This window comes from Fusarium oxysporum, chromosome 5, assembly GCF_000149955.1.
Source record: "Fusarium oxysporum f. sp. lycopersici 4287 chromosome 5, whole genome shotgun sequence".
Lineage (NCBI taxonomy): Eukaryota > Fungi > Ascomycota > Sordariomycetes > Hypocreales > Nectriaceae > Fusarium > Fusarium oxysporum.
In genome coordinates, this window is record NC_030990.1 from 14,459 (window position 1) to 34,306 (window position 19,848).

At 47.6% G+C, this 19,848-nt stretch overlaps 11 protein-coding genes across 12 annotated transcripts; 6 read left to right on the plus strand and 5 right to left on the minus strand.

The window, feature by feature from the left end:
- The first annotated feature begins 133 nt into the window (after positions 1-133).
- Positions 134-901, plus strand: FOXG_15178 (uncharacterized protein). Of its 2 annotated transcripts, XM_018395245.1 has the most exons (2): positions 134-603; positions 691-901. In XM_018395245.1, exons 1-2 carry the CDS (start codon positions 262-264, stop codon positions 712-714), a joined length of 366 nt encoding a protein of 121 aa, XP_018255066.1. In that variant the 5' UTR covers positions 134-261; the 3' UTR covers positions 715-901. The 2 variants fall into 2 exon arrangements, with proteins under 2 accessions (XP_018255066.1, XP_018255065.1); XM_018395244.1 differs by having other exon boundaries at positions 134-901.
- Positions 902-1,302: 401 nt separating this feature from the next.
- On the plus strand, positions 1,303-2,368 carry FOXG_15179 (uncharacterized protein; the record flags this gene model as incomplete). Its single annotated transcript, XM_018395246.1, has 2 exons — positions 1,303-1,427; positions 1,480-2,368. The coding sequence occupies 2 exons, from the start codon at positions 1,303-1,305 to the stop codon at positions 2,366-2,368; spliced, it is 1,014 nt and encodes a 337-aa protein (XP_018255067.1).
- A 75-nt stretch (positions 2,369-2,443) lies between these two features.
- On the minus strand, positions 2,444-2,889 carry FOXG_15180 (endoribonuclease L-PSP; the record flags this gene model as incomplete). Its single annotated transcript, XM_018395247.1, has 2 exons — positions 2,444-2,518; positions 2,578-2,889. The coding sequence occupies 2 exons, from the start codon at positions 2,887-2,889 to the stop codon at positions 2,444-2,446; spliced, it is 387 nt and encodes a 128-aa protein (XP_018255068.1).
- Positions 2,890-3,503: 614 nt separating this feature from the next.
- On the plus strand, positions 3,504-4,825 carry FOXG_15181 (uncharacterized protein; the record flags this gene model as incomplete). Its single annotated transcript, XM_018395248.1, has 2 exons — positions 3,504-4,047; positions 4,103-4,825. Exons 1-2 carry the CDS (start codon positions 3,571-3,573, stop codon positions 4,823-4,825), a joined length of 1,200 nt encoding a protein of 399 aa, XP_018255069.1. The 5' UTR covers positions 3,504-3,570.
- A 578-nt stretch (positions 4,826-5,403) lies between these two features.
- FOXG_15182 (uncharacterized protein) lies at positions 5,404-6,620 on the plus strand (the record flags this gene model as incomplete). The annotated part of the gene is made up of 2 exons (XM_018395249.1): positions 5,404-5,635; positions 5,716-6,620. The coding sequence occupies 2 exons, from the start codon at positions 5,404-5,406 to the stop codon at positions 6,618-6,620; spliced, it is 1,137 nt and encodes a 378-aa protein (XP_018255070.1).
- Positions 6,621-7,148: 528 nt separating this feature from the next.
- On the plus strand, positions 7,149-9,059 carry FOXG_15183 (uncharacterized protein; the record flags this gene model as incomplete). Its single annotated transcript, XM_018395250.1, has 4 exons — positions 7,149-7,967; positions 8,025-8,380; positions 8,430-8,514; positions 8,577-9,059. The coding sequence occupies 4 exons, from the start codon at positions 7,149-7,151 to the stop codon at positions 8,982-8,984; spliced, it is 1,668 nt and encodes a 555-aa protein (XP_018255071.1). The 3' UTR covers positions 8,985-9,059.
- A 258-nt stretch (positions 9,060-9,317) lies between these two features.
- Positions 9,318-10,754, minus strand: FOXG_21856 (uncharacterized protein). The gene has a single exon (XM_018402227.1). The coding sequence runs from the start codon at positions 10,543-10,545 to the stop codon at positions 10,183-10,185; it is 363 nt and encodes a 120-aa protein (XP_018255072.1). The 5' UTR covers positions 10,546-10,754; the 3' UTR covers positions 9,318-10,182.
- Positions 10,755-11,047: 293 nt separating this feature from the next.
- Positions 11,048-12,873, plus strand: FOXG_15185 (uncharacterized protein). Its single transcript, XM_018395251.1, has 4 exons — positions 11,048-11,903; positions 11,963-12,196; positions 12,245-12,565; positions 12,614-12,873. The coding sequence occupies exons 1-4, from the start codon at positions 11,073-11,075 to the stop codon at positions 12,761-12,763; spliced, it is 1,536 nt and encodes a 511-aa protein (XP_018255073.1). The 5' UTR covers positions 11,048-11,072; the 3' UTR covers positions 12,764-12,873.
- A 333-nt stretch (positions 12,874-13,206) lies between these two features.
- Positions 13,207-15,613, minus strand: FOXG_21857 (uncharacterized protein). Its single transcript, XM_018402228.1, has 5 exons — positions 15,466-15,613; positions 15,292-15,416; positions 13,990-15,243; positions 13,671-13,944; positions 13,207-13,626 (listed from the first exon to the last, which is right to left on the minus strand). Exons 1-5 carry the CDS (start codon positions 15,520-15,522, stop codon positions 13,429-13,431), a joined length of 1,908 nt encoding a protein of 635 aa, XP_018255074.1. The 5' UTR covers positions 15,523-15,613; the 3' UTR covers positions 13,207-13,428.
- Positions 15,614-15,779: 166 nt separating this feature from the next.
- On the minus strand, positions 15,780-17,044 carry FOXG_15186 (uncharacterized protein). The gene is made up of 3 exons (XM_018395252.1): positions 16,745-17,044; positions 16,473-16,690; positions 15,780-16,415 (listed from the first exon to the last, which is right to left on the minus strand). Exons 1-3 carry the CDS (start codon positions 16,847-16,849, stop codon positions 15,815-15,817), a joined length of 924 nt encoding a protein of 307 aa, XP_018255075.1. The 5' UTR covers positions 16,850-17,044; the 3' UTR covers positions 15,780-15,814.
- A 1,008-nt stretch (positions 17,045-18,052) lies between these two features.
- FOXG_15187 (uncharacterized protein) lies at positions 18,053-19,654 on the minus strand (the record flags this gene model as incomplete). Its single annotated transcript, XM_018395253.1, has 1 exon — positions 18,053-19,654. The coding sequence occupies one exon, from the start codon at positions 19,652-19,654 to the stop codon at positions 18,053-18,055; it is 1,602 nt and encodes a 533-aa protein (XP_018255076.1).
- Between the last annotated feature and the right edge of the window lie 194 nt (positions 19,655-19,848).

Below are 19,848 nucleotides of genomic sequence, written 5' to 3' on the forward strand. Positions count from 1 at the left end.
CTGTCATAGTCACCGAAGCTGGTTGCGGCCCGAATCCCGGCTCATGCAACAAAGTGTCGGCAAGCGGGTAGCCACCACTAGAGTACTAAAGATTACCTGACCAGACCCACCAAGTTTAACTAGCTACGGTGCAGGACAATAATTCTCGCGTTCCTAATTAAACACAAACTGATGCCCAGACCTCTACCTCCGCTCATTGCATATCAGTAATTGACTCGATTCTCTAAGAAGGTTGAATTCTTGGCGTTGACCACATTGAAAATGGCGTCCCAAAACGGCGAACCCTTCTTTCTCCCAGCTGAAAAAGCTCAATCCCTCGCCAACTATCCCCACGCTCGAATAATACAGCAATCAGCCAAGACCATTTTCGTTTCTGGCACTTCGTCACGCCGTGGCGATAATACAGTCGCCGGTTGCACTACAGACACCGACGGAACGCACCACCTCGATATTTCCCTGCAGACAGAAGCGGTACTGCAGAACATCGGTGCTATTATTGACGGGGCAACAAACGGCGCATGCGGACTGCAGAACGTGGTCAACGCCACTGTTTTCTTGACCGACATGAAAGATTATGCTGGGATGAACACGGAGTGGAATAAGGTATGGCCGGACAAGACCAAGGCGCCTGCGAGAACCTGTATACAGGTTGCGGCTTTACCGAATGAAAGGCTGAACGTGGAAATTCAGTGCACTGTTTTGTGGGCAGAATAGCTTGCTGATTCCTGCCGTGGGATTGGGCACTATGGACTCGGCCTCTGGGCATGACATCCAATAGCTATGCGATAATAAAAAGAGATCTGCAACTACTTGTAATTATCCCTGCTGTATTTATGCCGATTAGCCGGCCATTGGTTGTCGAGTTTGTAGATAACTACTAGAAGATAAGATAAAGACCGTTTCCTATTGCTCTGAGCATACTATAATTTAGAGATGAATTATGCTTCTTTAGGCAGGTAAATAATGTCGCTCAACGTGTGATCTTCAAATCAAGTACCTACCTACCTAACTAGGTGTATGAGACCTTCTGGTTATTTACCTATCAATGAGCTATCTGCAAAACGTGTCGGCAATTATGTGCCGAACAGTAGCGGCTTGCAGCACTTGTTAGAGGACCTTTGTCTGTCACATCAGACTGAACTCGGCTGTAAGACCAGATTGAGGCAATTGAACCCGTATGTCGGTCGCTCAACTAAGCAAGATTGCCGACTATACAACTGAGGATTATATATATAGTATTAATGTCCAAGTCTTTCACAGATACAACAATATCATCTGTTTAAACCCTTCTCTGGCCTAACCATGATGCTTAAATCTCTTCTTTTGGCCTCTGGAGCCATCCGTGCCGTTCATGGTTGGGGTGTTCTTGGCCATGCCACTGTTGCCTACATTGCTCAACACTTTCTCGACGATGATGTTGCCTCCTGGTGAGCACTTGTCACTGTGCTGTCTGTTTCATATGTGCTGATATCAGAATAGGGCACAGGGCGTTCTGGGTGATACTTCAGACTCATACCTTGCCAACGTCGCCTCGTGGGCTGACACCTACCGCACAACCGCAGCGGGAAAGTGGTCAGCCCCTCTACACTTTATTGATGCAGAGGACAGCCCCCCAACAAACTGCAATGTGGACTATGACCGTGACTGCGGCAGTTCTGGATGCTCCATCTCCGCCGTTGCCAACTACACTCGACGTGTAGGAGATAGTCGTCTGACAAAAGCAAACAAAGCTGAGGCTCTCAAGTTCCTCGTCCACTTTTTGGGCGATATCACCCAGCCACTACACGATGAGGCCTACGAGGTTGGCGGAAACGATATCAAGGTTACCTTCAATGGGTTCTCCGGCGATAACCTGCATTCAGACTGGGACACCTATATGCCCGAGAAATTGATTGGCGGCCACGCCTTAACTGACGCGCAATCATGGGCAAACACACTCATCACTGATATTGTCTCGGGCTCATATAAGTCCCAAGCTGCTTCTTGGATCGCAGACAGCGATGTGACTGATCCCATCACATCAGCCACGGCCTGGGCCTCAGATGCCAATGCTTATGTCTGTACTGTTGTCATGCCCGATGGTGCTGCAGCATTGCAAGAGGGCGATCTCTACCCAACCTATTATAACTCTGTGATCCCAACCATCGAACTACAAATTGCCAAAGGTGGTTACCGCCTGGCTCATTGGCTGAACAGCATCTACTCTGCCAAGATTGCGACTCGTTCTGTGCATAGGCTGAATACACGGAAACCGCTGCCAGACTTGATGGGAAGAGATCTGATTCCTGATGCACGACCTTTGAGTCGTGCTAAACTGGCGAGAGAAGCAATGAGCGGAAGCTGTTGTGCTTCAGGACATTCTCATTAAAATTCACGACTGGTGTACCTTAATGGATGTTAGAGAATCCTAGGCTATTGTTTGGTACTATCTAGACTACTATATTCAATAGCTAGCTGTCATCTCAATCTCAACATCAGTGTTCAAAGGCAGCTGGTGGACAGCGACACACGTCCGGCACTGTAGTTGTGAATGTTAGTCAAGAGATAGATTTGAAGATTATTTTTACTATCACTCACAGGCTTGGGCTCATTGGGGAAGAACTCATCCCACGCGATATTGAAGGCGCCGAAATCCTTCATGTCAACCAAGAAGACATTGGCCTTCACTACTCGGTCTAGACTACTGCCAGCAGCTTCAAGCACGACTTTGAGATTCTTGAGCGCCATGCGAGCTCGGTCCGTTACAGAACCGGGAACCAGATCGTCAGTTGCAGGATCAATGCCGATGGAACCGCTACAGTAGACCATGCCATTGTATTTGACGGCTTGGGAGAATTGAGGGAGAGGCGCACAAGCGTCGGCCGTGTAGACTGCTTCGAATTTGGACATGACGAATGGAAGAAAGAGAATGTGTAATGAGAAGACCGTTATTAACTCTTGAGGTTGAGAATAAGCTCGTGAGACTAGAGTTTTACACAGTCAAGATTCACAAGTCGTCACTAAATATGGAGATTAAATACTTGTGCACTTCTGCTTTTATCTCTTGGACAGAATGCATGTCTCATTGAAGCGTTTCACGTGGTAGAAACTGTAAACTAGAGCCGTTACCAGTCACGTCTGCCCTCACTGGCTCCACTACCCTGGAGTGGAGATACTTTTGCAAGGCAAGAAACTCCGAGATCAAAAAGCTGGAGTCGTGGATGGGGCTAGTCTAAGCCAAAGAAAGCAAAGTAAGCGGCGCTACCTATCTTTGGCATTGTCAACGTGGATCTATAGATCATCCCGGCACATGCCGAGGAGACGAGTGGGCCTCGACAGACGCCGCCGGCTAACTCAATACGATCATTGACCAATGGACAAGCCGCCGAACGTCTGGGCCTTACTCGATCTTGACATCCATCACATCAAGGGCGTAGGCCACTTGTGCCCCATGCAATTGGCAGTCTAACGATCAAATCTCATCACGTTCAGATATTTAAACATCCCTTCTTGAGCCTTCAACTTTAACACCAGACCAAACAAACGCACACCACAACATACACGTGCCATCTTATCAAAAAAGCATTAACAATGGTTCGCATCACCCCTTTCGCCGTGGAGCAATGGATGGACGCCTATGAAACAACCCCAGGCGTCCTGAATGTTGCTGAAACATGCGCCGCTTCCGTGTCCATCGATGACTTGGTCGCCATGTCTAGTGGTCCCGCCAAGAACCCAATTGACACAAGCATCAAGCTCACGTATGGCGCAATCCCTGGATCCCAGACTCTCCGAGAACGCATTGCTGCCCACTGCAGCACTGAGGGCGTGCAGCTGGCGCCCGAGGATGTCATCGTCACTCAAGGCGCTATCGGCGCCAACTTCTTGGCCTTGTATACGCTGATAGGTCCTGGTGACCATGTCATCAGTGTTTATCCGACATACCAACAGCTCTACGACACTCCCCGTAGCCTCGGGGCTGAAGTGACTCTGTGGAAGCTGAAGAAGGAGAATGGCTTTGTCCCTGATGTCGATGAATTGGCCGGTCTCATTAAGCCAAACACCAAGGTATGTATTGTTGCCCGCGATTATTCTATCGAACACGAGATGCTAACAAAGATAGATGATAATCATCAACAATCCCAACAACCCAACTGGAGCACCAATCCCAAACAATGTTATCGATCGTATCTCCAAGGTTGCAGAGGAGAAAGGTATCATCCTCTTCTCTGATGAGGTATACCGACCGCTCTTCCACGGTGGTGCTTCTGGCGGCAATGATACTGAGGTGCCCAAGCCAGTGACGACATTAGGGTACCACAGAACCATTGCAACGGGATCGATGTCCAAGGGCTATGCGCTAGCAGGCATCCGCGTCGGCTGGATTGCCAGCCGGGATCGGTCCATCGTCACTGCTATCATGCTAGCACGTGACTATACCACTATCAGCGTCTCCCAGATCGACGATCAGGTTGCCAGATTCGCCCTGTCGCCTGAGGTCAAGCCCGCGTTGGTACAGCGGAATATCACACTCGCCAGGACAAACGCAGCCATCCTCAAGGAATTCATGGGCCGTTACAAGTCTGTTTGTTCGTGGGTGGAGCCCAAGGCCGGCACAACAGCCTTCATCCGCTTCAATGACAAGAATGGGGATCCTGTGGATGATGTCAAGCTTTGTCTTGACTTATTGGACAAGGCCAAGCTCCTATTTGTGGCGGGATCTCGCTGCTTTGGAGGTGATGCAGACTTCAAGGGTTATGTTCGCATGGGCTATGTCTGTGAGACGGATGTGTTAGTTGCTGGCTTGAAGGAGCTGGGAGCTTACATTGATAGAGTCTTGGTGTAGAGTTGCTCTTGTGTATAATTTTACTAGGGCTTTCTGAATGAAAATCCTGTCTATTGTTACTCTGGGTTATGAAAGGGTGAATAAAAGCAGTATCCGGTTTGACATTTTACAAGAAGACTAATAATGTAGTAAAAGAAGAGTAAAACCTGTAAAGAAAGATTAAGTTAGGGTCACTTTGCTGCAATTCTATTTCGATTAACCATTTTTATATAAAAGTATAAACTCCATCTACCTGTTTTTCTAGAGTCTGTAGACTCCTCGAGATATTACCTTCTGAAAGCACTCTGACGTTGTGTAGCATATAAAATGCAATAGAGTATTAGCTTTCCTTCTCTTATTTCTGATATTAATAATTTACTTAGGCGAGTTAGTAATAAATCAGCATTACTGCCAGATGCCTAGGAATATAGCTGTTAGTCTTATGAAAGTATTATGTAAGACTAAATCACAAGGAAGGTAACTCCGAATAATGGTTTCTATATGTAGAAACGCCCTTTACCTATACAACAAGTCCAATACATGTTTCATGTTAAATTCCCTTTGCTAGTACGCCTATAGAGTATTGACCTTTATTCTCAATGACGTCTCTTCGGCAGAGCCACCAAATGGAGGAGTTGGGCATTTCCAAGGCAGCGTCAAAAATCCGCAACTGGCGAAAATCCGGCAAACTCGAGATAGAACTCGCCGACCATTACCTCGCCAAGATCTACTCCTCAGGATCCGTTGTGCAAGGTCATTTATCTATCTCACCGGCAAGCGATATTTATGCTTCCTCCATCACCATGTCCCTTGATGGCGTTACAACGATCCGTACGGTCGGTCAAAAGTTAACAACTACGACTACAAACCGTTTTCTGAAGATCGACTTGATTTCCTCTGACATTCTCGAGTTGGTCTCAACAACCCTCACAAAGAATCGCTCGCACAAAATACCTTTCCAGTTCACTTTACCTTATCAACTGGACTCAACGGCTTGTATACACGATGTCGTATCAACAACTGTCACAGACAAGCATTTGATCCCCCCCCGACGATTGGAGGGGAGTGGGATCGACATGATATGAGTCCTGGAGTTGTTGAGGTTGAATATGGAATCAATGCCTGCATTGCGTCAACTCCATCTCTGGACACAGGTCACAGTCAAGACTTTACGGCCAAGAGAGCCATACAGTTCATTCCAAGATTAAGCGAGAGTCCACCGCTACATGTCTCGTTGATGAATCGGCGATACAAGCTGCAAGGCACGAAATCTCTTCGGAGTAACTCATTCAAGCGACCGTTTGGCATCATCAGCGCCACTGCGATGCAACCTGAACCACTTCATCTCCAAGCTTATGGAACCGTCATTACGCCGTCATTCATTGATGTCACCTTGACATTTGATCCTGAAAATGATGGGATCACGCCCCCGAAGCTGGACAGTGTATCTCTTTCCATCCGATCCAACACTTGGCATCAAGCCGACCCATACCAAGCATTCCCTGACCAGATTGAAAAGCCCAGCCTCAAACAACCATTCATTACGAGCATTGAATTAACTGTCGATCGTCCGCAAGTAACGTGGGCACGACATGTTAATCCTGGGCTTGAGGATAAGAGTTCGGAGAACTCGTCTGTAGCCTTTTACAGTTCTACGCTGCAGCTTCCACTATCTGTGTCGACAAGAAACAAAACCTTTCTGCCGACATTCCATTCCTGTCTTGTTTCTAGGACTTACGATGTCAGCCTGCGTCTTGGGTTTAAGAAGGGGGATTTGACAATTGCAGCACCTCTCCAAATTATAGCCGACCCTTAAATTGAAAGTATTTTAACAAGGCCTTGTTGAGTGAATATCCCTGTGAAGTGACGTCCTTCGATATTTTTCTTGCTTTTGTTAGCTGGTCAGTCAATAATGCCTTTGTATAATTGACAATCAAGTGGAGCTTGTTGTGATTTTGTGAGGTTACACCTTATCTCTGAACTCGGTATACCATGGCTCACTGCATCCGAGCCAAGTAAGCTCTTGAGAAAACTACTGGCTGGATGGAGTCAAAGGCTTGCATCGGTAGGGCGAGGCCGTGCTTGCAATCCTTCTAACTGAAGGATTCTAGACTCGGTTGCTGCTTCAAGCCATCCACTTAAGCTAATCACGCTAGGCTTGAAGTATCTTTTCTGGGAGGGCAAGTCGAAGCGCCTCCGAGTCTGAACCCCGGAACACGCTGTGATTTGCCGGGAACAAAGTGGTGGGGTAGCATGGCCTCCAAAAGCTCCACAAACTCCGAGTTCCCATAACTGCGTCGTTCTTTTCCCCTCCATCAGAGATAAAACAGCTCGAGCAGCAGCCATGAGATCATTCCCGAGTGGATGCTGGACTTGCAAACTCAGACATCGGAAATGCGATCTTCAAATCCCTGCGTGTAGGGAATGCACAGACCGATGCATCCCGTGCCACGGCTACGGCTCCAAGCCTACGTGGATGGACGGATCAGCTGCCGAGCACGAAGAGCTTGAGCGAATCAAAAGGGCTGTCAAACAGCATCTTAAGAAGCTTCGAAGGGTTCACCGGAATCAGAGCCTTGGAAGAGATGTGCAGCCGGAGCGACGTGCCCAGATTCAGACACCGCCAGCTCCAGATGCGACTGAACTGTCAAGTCCGTCGCTATCAGAGGAAGCGGTAGATCCTGGCTATGATAATTCTGAATCGCCAAAAACGCTTGTAGATGCTGGTAATAGCCTCCCACTCCCCGGAAGGTTAATTCAAGAGGAAGAGGCTGCACAACCAGTCTCTCCATCACAGGATCCCAATCCCCCTTACGTCTTACCACCCAGGCTGGCATTTCTAATCATGTACTACCTCGATCATGTGTTCGTTTGGCAGTTCCCTTACTTCCAGCCCCGGTCCTGGTTAGGCAACAGAGGCTGGCTTCTCATCTTTCTGAGCAACGGCGGCTCGCTGTCGCACGCTGCGCTTGCACTCTCCACCTTACATCGAGATGCATCCCAGAAGAAGTGCTCCTATAGCCAGGAAGCTTTTGAGTTTCACTCAAAGGCTTTGAGAGAGTTGCGTAAACTCTCGCAGCACACTGAGACCGAGACGCTCCTCAGCGATCGGACCAAGCTTGCCGAATTTATAGCAGCAAGTTTGACACTGATAAGTTTCGAGGTAGATCATGGAATTAGATGTGTCTTGCTGTACTAACTTCTTACCCTGATTTGATAGGTGTTCAATGGAGCTGAGTATGACTGGGTTCCGCACCTCGACGCTGTGACGGCTGTCCTCGCAATGCATTCGCCGGACGCCCTGCTCCTGACTTCATCGTCACCCGAAAATACTTTGCCTTCTCCAATCAATACTTCACGTGATGGTGATCCACATCAATCGCAAGCTGATTTCAATTTTCTCGTGGCTGAAGCATTATGGCATGACATCTTGGCATGTGCCACGACAGGGCGAGTCCCACGAATACCTTATCGGCAATGGCTGGAAGCGTCAGGTCTTGAAATGGCTGATTTGATGGGCTGTTACAACTGGGTCATGATTGCCATTGGACCCGAATTGCTTCGATGCACGAGGACGTCTCACGGAATCGTAGGCCGAAAGCCCTGCTTGGTTAAAGGGTGCCAGCTCTCTACAGCGATCAGGAATCTTGGAAATTTCTGAAAGAACGTTGGAGAGGACCAGGGCGTCTTCTAGGCCGTGGGCTGCAAATGTGAGTACGAATAGCATCAGGAGGCTGCACTGCCACATAACTAACAACTCAAACTTGAATAGGCAGGGGCCAGTATTCGACGCAATATTCCACCGGCGCCATGGGTCTCGCACATTTTTGCACTTGCATCACTAGTCTTGTCAAGTACAATAGTCTCCGGTCCCTGGGCATTACTCCCCGAAGTCAAAGACGCGATTTCAGAGTCAATCATTGTGCTGAGGGACTGGCCCCAAGCCATTCCTCTTCGGGGACTTGTCTGGCCACTCTATATCATTGGGTGCCTGGCCGAGCCCAGTCTACAGGGCGTTTTTGAGTCACTTCTATCCAGTGTCTTGGACGAGAGTGGAGGGTTTGGGAACAGTGGTACTGTCATTAAGCTCTTAAAAAGCCGTTGGGCTGCACCGCCAAATTGTAATCATGATGGGCTGGAATTGGTGTTCCAAACAGGAGGCAATGTGTTGCTCACATAGACACTTTTATTGATAACAAGGATCGTTCAATGATCAAGTTAATTTGGAACCCCATTGATAGCAGTACGATTTTGAACGTGCTATATGATATATATCAGAGTGAGGGGCTGCTTGATGTGAGCTTTAGGGCCAATATGGGTCTCTCCAAATCTGGAGGAGAAGCATGGGTAATCATGATCTCCTCACTACATTTGAGCTGTCTTGAAAAGCAGACTGGGACTTTAACAAGCCCCATAGAAACCAGGTCTATGGAAGATACCTTGTAGCGGATACACTCGGCTCAATGGCAGCCACCCTGGGAGGGCAGGTCGAAGCGCCAGTAACTTGAGAAAGCTTGGGAATACTTGCTGGCTAGCTCTTAGTCATGACATCTCTCGTTGGCATTAGTCTCATCTTTGAGCGGTCCACATCAGCTCTTATATGTCCATGACTCTCAGCCCCTTCACAACAATCAGTCTGCCATCTTCTTCAATTATCAAGCACTTCATAAAACTTGTTACTCGACCCCCAACACATATCAGCCACCTCGTATCATCTCGCAAACGATACAAAAATGAAGTTTGAGCGCATGCCCATTGAGATTGAATCGCCCGAGGAGTATGGCTACGATAAAATCAAGTACAATCTCTCAGAAAGTTCCGTTACCGACCAGACACTCGAGTCACTGGACATCAAGATACCGAATCTCACCCTCCTGTACAATGAACACCGTGGCGAGACCAAGCTACGAAAGCTTATCGCCGACGACGCTGGCGTGAGTACTGACGATGTTCTTATCACGTCAGGGGCTGCTGGGGCGCTGTTCATAATCACGACCTCTCAATTGGGCAGCACCTCCGACTCAGATCGTAGCCATCTTGTCGTAGTGCGTCCCAACTACGCAACCAATCTGGAAACTCCCAAGGCAGTTGGCTGCGAGATCTCATACATCGATGTTACTTTCGAGAATGGCTTCCAGCCCAACATCGACGAGGTTGAGGCTGCTATCAAGTCCAACACTCGGCTGGTCTCGGTGACATGCCCACATAACCCTACCGGCTCCACCCTCTCTCGAGAGGCGCTCGATAGGCTTGTTGCTATTACAAAGAAGAAGGGCGTTTTGTTGCTTGTCGATGAGACGTATCGGGATATCGCATTTGCCGAAAAGCTCCCTGTTGCCGCCTCTATGGGCGATCATGTTCTGAGCGTTTGCTCACTGTCAAAGTCCTTTGGCATGCCTGGAGTCCGCATCGGTTGGCTCATCACCACGAACAAGACACTTCAGGAAACCTTTCTTGCTGCAAAGGAACAGATCAGCATCAGTGGCAGTGTCATCAACGAGTGGATTGCCATCGATGTCTTGTCCCGACGTGAGAAGATCTTGAGCGACACAACGCATGAGATGAGGGCCCGACTTCAGATGGTTGAGTCTTGGATCGAAAGCGAGGAGCTGCTGGAATGGGTCAAGCCGACTGGAGGCGTTGTCTGCTTTCCCCGTATCAAGCAGGAACCCAAAGGTGGGTTTTCGGCGTTCTACGAGAGGCTTCTCAATAAGCATGCGACATATGTTGGACCTGGTCATTGGTTTGAAATGTCCGATAGCCTTTTCAGGCTCGGTTATGGATGGCCCACTCGGGAGGAGCTTGAAGAAGGCATGAAGGCAATCTCTGCTGCGCTGCGAGATGAGTAGGAAACGTAATTCGAATATCCAGTTTCAGTAAAACATATAAATAAGACATGGAGGTTGCCTTGATGATAATTATTCGGTTTGAGCTGTCTGATAGATTTTTCAGGCTCGGCTATCGATGGCCCCCTCGGGAGGGGTAGATAGCGTATTCAAAGAAATATCTCAGCGCCGCAGTGTTGCATATGCAGAAAAGCCAGAATCGTCACAACGACCCATAATATTCTAAAACAACTCCAGTAATGCATCACTGCCGCATCAAAGCCAAGGTCAGCTTGCATGCTCCCTGCCGCCGAAACTGGGATTATCGCCGCCACTGAGAGGGGTTTAGACCATGTCTCTGGGTATATAATTCCAACCCTACCAATTATTCACGTTCTTCCGATCTCTTCTGTTCTTTATCAAGCCGAAGACAACTCATCAAAATGCTTCTTGAGCACTTTACAGCCAACTATTGGTGGGCTGCCGCTCTGGCCATTATTGCTTGGTATATCGTCTCTTCCGTTATATCGTGGTATCGTCTACGTCACATCCCGGGGCCTTTATTAGCCAAGTTTTCATACCTTTGGCTTGCCCGATTAGCACTGAGTGGCAAGCAATATGAGACTCATCTTGAGCTCAATAAGAAATATGGCCCTATAGTCAGGGTCGGCCCTTACGAGGTTTTAACAGATGATCTGGAGCTATTGCGCAAAGTTAACGGTACAAAAAGCTTATATGCCAAAGGAGCATCATACAGCGGTTCCCGATTGAATCCCTGGCATGAGTCTCTTTTCATGATGAGGGACCCGATAGCCCATGACAAAATGAAAGCAAAGCTTATCTATGGTTACAGTGGTAAAGAAACAATGGGTCCAGAAGCTGCTATTGATGAGCAGATCATGAACCTTGTCCGTCTCATACAGGATAAATATATATCTAAACCAAGAGAGTTCCGTCCGCTTCTATGGTCGAAGACCGCGGGCCTCTTTACTTTAGACGTTATCTCTCGCCTTGCGCTAGGCCAGGAATTTGGCTGCTTGAACAGAGATGAGGACATCTACTGTTTCTTCGACACGCTGAGGGATTATCTGCCTATTGTTTCATTGACAACAGACGTTCCGTGGCTTCGTAATATCGCTTTCTCTCCCCTCTTTCTCAGGCTGTTTGGTCCGAGTATTAAAGACAAAAAGGGAATAGGGAAAATGATGGGGCTTACCAATAAGGTTGTTGAGGAGTTCTACCACAGTGATGGTGAAGTCAGACGGGATATGCTTGTAAGTCCCTTTATCTGCCAATTGTGGGGGTTTGAGAGCTCTACTGATACTTTCTGAAGAGTTCATTCAAGAAACACGGGTTGACTAAAGACCAATGCGAGATTGAGTCAATATTCATGTTCGTCGCAGGATCGGATACCACGGCATCCGTCATCAGAGCAGGCATGCTTCACATTCTTGCGACACCTCACGTCTATTGTCGCTTGAAGCGAGAAATCGCAAACACTATCCGTGAAGGGCGGGCTTCGAAACCAATCAGCAACGCAGATTCCCTTTTTCAACCATATATACAGGTTAGTAATATAAATTATTAATCGAAGCGTAACTGACGACATGAACAGGCTATTGTATACGAATGTCTTCGAATCCGCTCAGTCTCGACGAACATGAGTTTCAAAGAGGTTCCAACTGGTGGTGACGTCTATAACGGAAAATTCCTCCCTGCAGGTACCAACATAGGAATGAACTTCTCAGGACTTCTCCGCTCAGAGACCTTGTTTGGCAAGGATGCTCATATCTTCAGACCAGAAAGATTCACCGAGGTTGATGACAAGACAAGTGCTAAGCTAAAGCGAGACGTTGAATTGACATTTGGGCTTGGGAGATGGAGTTGTTTGGGAAAGCCGATCGCCTTGATGGAGCTAAATAAGATTTTCTTTGAGGTATGGACTAAACCGATGCAATTGCATAGATGCTAACAAAAATCCTAGCTCTTTCGCCACTTCGACTTCCAACTGGCTGAGCCACACAAGGCAATGCAGTTTGACTCCTACATGCTGTTTCGTGACAAAGGTTTGGTTCTTAGGGTTACTGAATCAGACCTTAAAGATCTAAAGTCAATAAAAGAAGACATATATTAAAGGAATAAAATAAAGGTTCTTATATACTTATTATTAGAAATTCAACGATAGCCAAAGGTTTAAGTTACATAATAAATAAATTAATAATATTAGAGTGAGTTATTAATATTATTACGTATAGTAGTTATTAAATTTATATTTAATAAGTAAATAATTAAATATAAGATTAAACCTCTTTTTTATATTTATAATATACGAATAATGATACTTCTCAAATTCTTAGCTCTTTTTATTATGCTTAAGCTTCTTAAAAATATATAAAATATAAAAATAAGTCTGTCCATAGCGTGGACCACGTTAATTAGAGTAGTAGATAATTTAATTTTCCCTTATATACCAGCAGCATGGCTTCAGAGATGGCCTTATCGCCGTTGGTGACGGTCTCTACGCCTGGCCCGTAAGCAACATGGCTCAGGAATTTGAACGTTTTAGCGCCGTCTGTACTGGCATACATATCGATGTACGCATACCTCTTGTTGCTGGGAAGTGATGTGCCTACAGCGATGGTAGTGCCAGCCGGATATCCGCCACAGTCCTCAGTCAAAGAGTATAGGATGGGCTGGTATGCCATTCCCCAGCCATTGACCTGGTCGTGATAGTATGGCTGGTGTTAATGTGCTGCTTGTGTAATGCTTGATAGTAACTCTTTTGTTTATAACGTTAAGCTATAAGTTACCAAAGAAGTTAAATGAACTTGGTTTGAGTATATGTGGCACAAGCATTGTAAACCCATCTTCCCCTGGCTCAGTCAATATGCCAGAGAACACTTTATTTGCCTTTGCGCATGGTATCGGCATATTGGTTAGAAGGCCCTGTGCAAGTTGCATGGGGTCTTCAGAACCTTGCAGGCAGACACATAGATCCTAAGAGGTCAGAAGCGTTCCCTCGTAGTAGAATTGTGACCTACTGTATACTGTCGCCACAGCCCTGCTGTTTCATTCTCATTGTCATCCCTCTGTTCTGCTGGATTGTGCTGGGCGAAGGATGCAATATCGTATAGCTTAGAGCAAAAGCCGATGAGACCTTTCAGATCACATCCTTCTTGGTCTTGGAAACTTTTCAGAAACCCAACAAACTTTCCAATCCATGTGAGGTTAATAAACACCTCTGAATCTGCAGGATTATGAAGCACGGCTGTTAAAAGAATTAGAACAGCGCACGTGGGGTAGCAGATGATTTGCCTGGGACATCAGCATACAAAAGATATAAGCAGGTGGGCTTCCTACCATAGAGAAGCCAGTGGCTGTGAGTATAGACCTTGAAGCAAAGAAATCGTGGCTCTGGCGCTATGCGTGGGGATAAGCGTACTCAGATGCAGATTTGGCTGTTCTCGTATGATCAACGTTAGAGGGACATTATAGAGCTTCCCGATAGCTGTATAAACTTTCCAAGTAGAAGCATAGTAGGCAAAGTGGAGCTGTATGATGCCAAGATTATCCACTTGGGCCAATGCTGTAGGCTGAACTTCTGTAGGCAGTCCTGTCCTCCATGATTCGAGGTCATTGTCTAATTCAGCAAGAGCCTGAGTCATTTTATCAATGCTCTTCGAGAGTGATGAGCCAGGGCAAAAGCATCGACTTATTCTCGACTGAATCAGTGCCAACGTTGACATATGCCTCAGTAGATGTGTGCTGGAACTGGTATCCATTGCGAGGCCCTGTGATGGAAGTTCAACACTAACTTCATCAGATGGGGCGGGAAGGTCAAGGTTGAGCGACGCATTGCATCGGAGCACGTATATGGTCCAGAAAGACCGCCTACGCCTTTTTATATCGATCAAGTCACTCGATCCACAAAGATCTTCCAAGTTCAAGCCAATACAGTGGATAGCATGTGCAGCCGCGGATAGCAGTACAGTGAATGCGCGGGCGTCGGCGGTTCCCCTCATTAAGAATGCCATAGCAATCATCGCTTGACAGGAGTCGATGCCGTCACTGTTCATGACGATCTCTGGAAAAATAGCAAAGGCATTTTTGAAGTATGCCCACGAAATGGGGAACAATTCTTCTATTGCCTTATTGTCGGCCTTCCAATGAATGCCCGTGGCAATGAGAGCGTTCAGCGTTGCCCAACGAGTAGGATTGGCGTGACAGTTTGATGACCCGGCCGCATACTGGTCATTGACAAGCTTCAGAACATCGTCAGTGCTGAAGAGCGACTGTACTTCATACATGTCTTCTAGGGCGCTGGATATAAAGTGTAAAATGTGCTCTTTCGGGGGAAGTGGGGCGAAAACTGTTCGTTCGAGGTTGCTCTTGTTCTTCTGAGCCTGAAATATGTTTCTGGTGATCTCTTCCGACCATCTCGACGGCATAGATTGAGTTCGATCGGCCATTATTGTCCTATGGCTATTGGATGTCTCATGAGAGTGCCCAGGGTCTGCAGAAACCTGACTTAAACCTTCGTTGACTGTAGGGGAGACTTGTAGTGCAACTTCGACATTCTTTAGTCGTTGTTCGAGTGTTTGAATGTACTGCTTGCTATTCGAAATCAACATTTGCGTCTTTCATGCAATAACAGAGACGCACCTTTTGCCACGCCCTCTTCCTTTCCGCTCGCCATAGTGACATCTCGTCCTGCGATTCAAGCATCTTTGACAGCTTGGTAATTTGCCGTCACATCGTACCTTGCTACTTCTACACGGAACACAAGCCTATTGGACTTAGGCCTGCAGGGTAAGACGTCAGATTGCGGGGGCTTACATTCCCAGTTCGTCTACTTGTTCCATCACCGACGGCCCGTGTGTCTTGAATTTCCATTCCGCTTCTTGTATTCAAAGGTTCAAATCATTGATAGCGAATATTATAGAAGGAAAAGTCAAGGGTTTAATGCTTGCCTTGAAAGTTGACGTGTTTTCTGAAATTGACAGACCCATATTTATAATTTACCCCACTTGATTTGTCAAAATGTCACCAGCGTCGGAATTAAATTACATCCGATCATCAATCACAGCTCTTAGTAATCACTGGCAAGGATGCTTGCTTCTCCACAAAGTTCCACTTGTTAATATACTCAACCAGGGGTCAATTGATGCTAAAACTACTGTTGAAACTACTGTCCCCAAGCCTCAAAGAGAAGGTCCTTGATCTTTCGTGCCTTGACCTCAGGGAATTCCTGATTGAGCGTACGCTCAGGCTTGAGGTCAAACACCCCCTCAACGAACATGCGGCCAAAAGCAGCAAAAAAGCCCTGCAGCATCGGCTTGGGGAAGAAGGGATACATGTGCGGGTGAGAGGGCAGCTCCGTGATTTTACCGGCCTTGAGGTCCTCGATCGAGTCGTGTTTGACGGTGAACTTGACACCCTTGGCCTCCTCGGCGTATTGCACGAATTGATTCCACGAGACCTTGTCCCCAATGATATAGGACTCCTTGTCCCACTTGAGCGCCCCAACGAGCACCGCGACAAAGCGTGCGACGTCAAAGGTGTGGGTAAAGGTCACGAGCTCGTTGCCAGACCCAGGAATAGCGGCAAAATCGTTCGCAATGTCGACTACCAGAGCGAGAGGGCTTTGGTAAGACTTAACCTTGGGAAGCACCCAGTAGTCAGCAAAGTAGCCGTTGTACACAGCAGTGTACTCGAGGGTCGACGTTGCTTCTAATGCAGCAATGATGTTGAGCTTGGCCTGAGCGATGGGGAAATAAGATGCGATCCTGTCCTCGCAGTTTAGTTTTGTTATTCCAGAATCTTAGGAGCACGGCAGCACTGACTCTTCAGTGTACTTGACGCCCCAGATACTAGGGATGTATCGTTTGGTAGATGCCGATTTCTCAGCTGCCTTGATCAAGCTCAGCTCAGCCGAGACGTCGTCCATAGAGTTAATGGTGGATATGACAGTCTCAATGCTGTTGGTCTCAAGCGTGGCTGCAAGTTTATCGACGTCGGTGTAGTCCACGGCGATCACCTGGGCTCCTTGTACATCTTTAGCCTGAAAGATGTGTGAGATGTCTTCTTGCCAAGCCTTGTATTGCGATATAATTACCTCTCGAGCCAGAGCCACCACGCTATGCTGACCCTGTTCAACAAGTGCTTCAACAATTGCACGGCCGAGCTTTCCGGCGCCTCCAGCAACAGCGATGATAGCCATGGTCTTTGTGTTTTGTTTTTCTGCTTCTTCTTTCGAAAAAGGGGTATGTCTGTCGATCAAGGAACAGTCAAGAGGAGAGAAGATGATGGTTCTCAAAGTTATTCTAGGTGGTACGGAGATCGTTCATATAACTACGTGGTAAATATGCGAGTGAAACATCGGTAGTATAATACATCCGACACACCGGGATAGACATTAGTAACTGGCGCGCGGTTGTGTGGATAACAGGCTACTTAGTAGAGCAAACGATGATAAATAAATGCCGCCTCGGAATTAAAATACTCCCGGGACTGCGTTCCAGAACTTTCCCGGAAGAAAGCCAAGGGCTGCGGCAGTTGCCGAACCTTAAATATGTGGGTATTGGTCATGTAAGCTCCGATTCATGCCTAAAATAAAGAGGCTCAGGAACAGGAGGCATATCGAATTGGCACTTGATGTAGCCATGGTACTTTGTCCGTGTTAGAAATGCACACTACACTCGAGGAACCTGCACGTGTCTCACAGTGGCGCACACCAGCTGCATTGGGAGTCAATACAAGAGATTGCCTTGGAGGCCCGTGGAGACAGAAGTCTTGCTATGATGATATTTGCCACGTCCATTCCAGTAGCAGATCAATCAGGAGGGCAGTAGGGGAGTAGAGAAATAACCACGCCAGGTGCCGTCGATATCCCTTTCATCAGCAGCACGTGCAGGTGTAAGGTTAATATAGGTGAGTTTGTAGAAAATAGGTAAGGCTACGAAATCGATGAGACAACACTACAAGCCAGTCCGGTAGTAGCCTGGTGACTCACTAAGAGAGGCTATCAGGGGAAGGTTTAACTAGTAACCACACGATGCAAAACAACTACCAACCCTCAAGGACATTGGCCTTGAGTAGATACCAGTTAGTCGAACCGCAAAGCTTATGCTTGGGAGCATTGTGCCTTCTTGACAGCCAGCTCATTCGCTGGCCGTCAATGTGTAATTTGTTTTAGAATCAGTTCTTTGTGGCAATGATTGTGGAACCTAAAAAACGTAACTGACCTCATCACTAACGCCGCTCACGCTTGCGAACCAGCTGATCAATGGTCTCTACCGTCAGTTTTCATTGGATGGCTTGAGCAGTAAGTGCCATTATTTGCGCTATCCAGGAGACGACGCTGATGCCAGCCGTTGCAATTGTTATATAGAGAGATACCAGAAACGATTGAGACCCTTGCCGACTACAATTTAAATTTTATACCTAGATCCTCCAATACACGGATTGCCACAGGACGCCCGCCGCCCCATACCCCGCCACCTGGATGCATAAAAGGGCCTGCGAGGTAAAGACCGTTGACGCCAGGAACTCGATATTGGGCCAAGGCAAGGGTAGGACGAGAACCGCCCATCTGATCGAAAGCCATTGAGAGGCCACAAATATCACCTCTTTGGAAGCTGGACGTGTCATGCTCATGATCAAGGGGGGTCACCGCATGATAGCCCCGAATTTGATCAGGTGTCAAGTCCTCGACATACTTGGATAAGTACCGAAAAACCTTGTAGGTGACTTCATCCTTGATTGCATCCCATCCATGGAAGCCAACCTCAGCGTTGTTGGCTCGGACCATCACCACAGCATGTAGAAGCGATTTCCCTGGCGGAGCTCTCGTCTGGTCAGCGTTGGTGATGATAGAGGCCCCAATGATTAAGTCCTCAGGTATCTTGCCTTGATCTATCTCTTCGTAGCTTTTGAGAAGTGACTCGACACTCCCAGGACAGATGGTATTCATGACCACTTTGTTGGCTACACCGCCAGCCCGGAATCTCAGCGGCGACTCCATGGCTGCATGGACAACAAAAAGAGTGTACTCAGAAAGTCTCGTTCCCTTTGCTGGAATTGTAACTTCTGGATCTAATCCATCTACAAGCCTGTCAAGGATATGAGGGTGAATCTGGGCGACTACAGCTTTCCGGACACGAATCTCACCGGCTCTTGTACGGACACCGATTGCGCGACCGTTTTCGGTCACAATCTTGATGACTTCAGTGTTGAGGCGCACTTCACCTCCGTGGGCCTCTATGGCGCGAATCACGGCCGCGGTGAATGCTGAACCGCCTCCCTGAGGTACAGCCAAACCGTATTTGTGTAAGAGACCAATAGCCATGTAGGCCATGACGCCTGTGCCTGGGGTCTTCGGGTGTGCCAGCTGTATTTCCGTGACGAATCGGAGAATGGCGACTTGGACTGTTGGGTTTTTGAAGTACTGTTCCACCACTTCAAGAGAGCTATTCTTAGCCGCAAACTCGACCGCTTGGGCTATCTCTGGGTGGGCCGATAGGTCTACAGGCGTTGTTGGTGGAACGAACATAGATGGCATGGATAGCTCGACAAACTTGGTGGCCAATGTAGCAAACTTCAAGTAGACTTGGCCTTCTGCTTCGTTGGAGAAGTCTGTGATGGTGTCCACGGTCCGTTTCACGTCATGGTACAGTGGAAGAACTCCATCTTCAAAGATGATTGCGTAGGCCGGTTCCAGCGGGAGATAGCGTAAGCCATACTTTGACTGAAGTTCCAGCTCATCCTTGGTCACGAGGGGGTTCGCCAGGATCATTTGATGGATGGCACTGTGTCGTTCACTGGTAAATCCTTCTTCTGCCATGGTTAAAGAGGCAACGCCTCCACCAGGATAAGACGCCTTCTCAAGAACGAGAACTTTCTTGCCAGCCTTGGCGAGGTACGCCGCTGCAATGAGGCCATTGTGACCAGAGCCCACTACAATAATGTCAAATTGGGGGTCTTTTGAAGAGCTAAGGTGACCGAGCTTTGCGTAGTTGTAAGCCATGATGAGGAATTGGTGAAAATGAGTATGGATATGCGGAGATAGGAGATTGATCTTCAATATGTCTCTCCAAGGCCCTGACTACTTTATACACCTATTGGCGAACCCACAGAGTAATTGGCCTCTGATCCGGGTCCTCCGACCTCATTCATACCTAAGAGCCATGCTTCCTGTATCTGAGGTTCTCGGAATTGCGG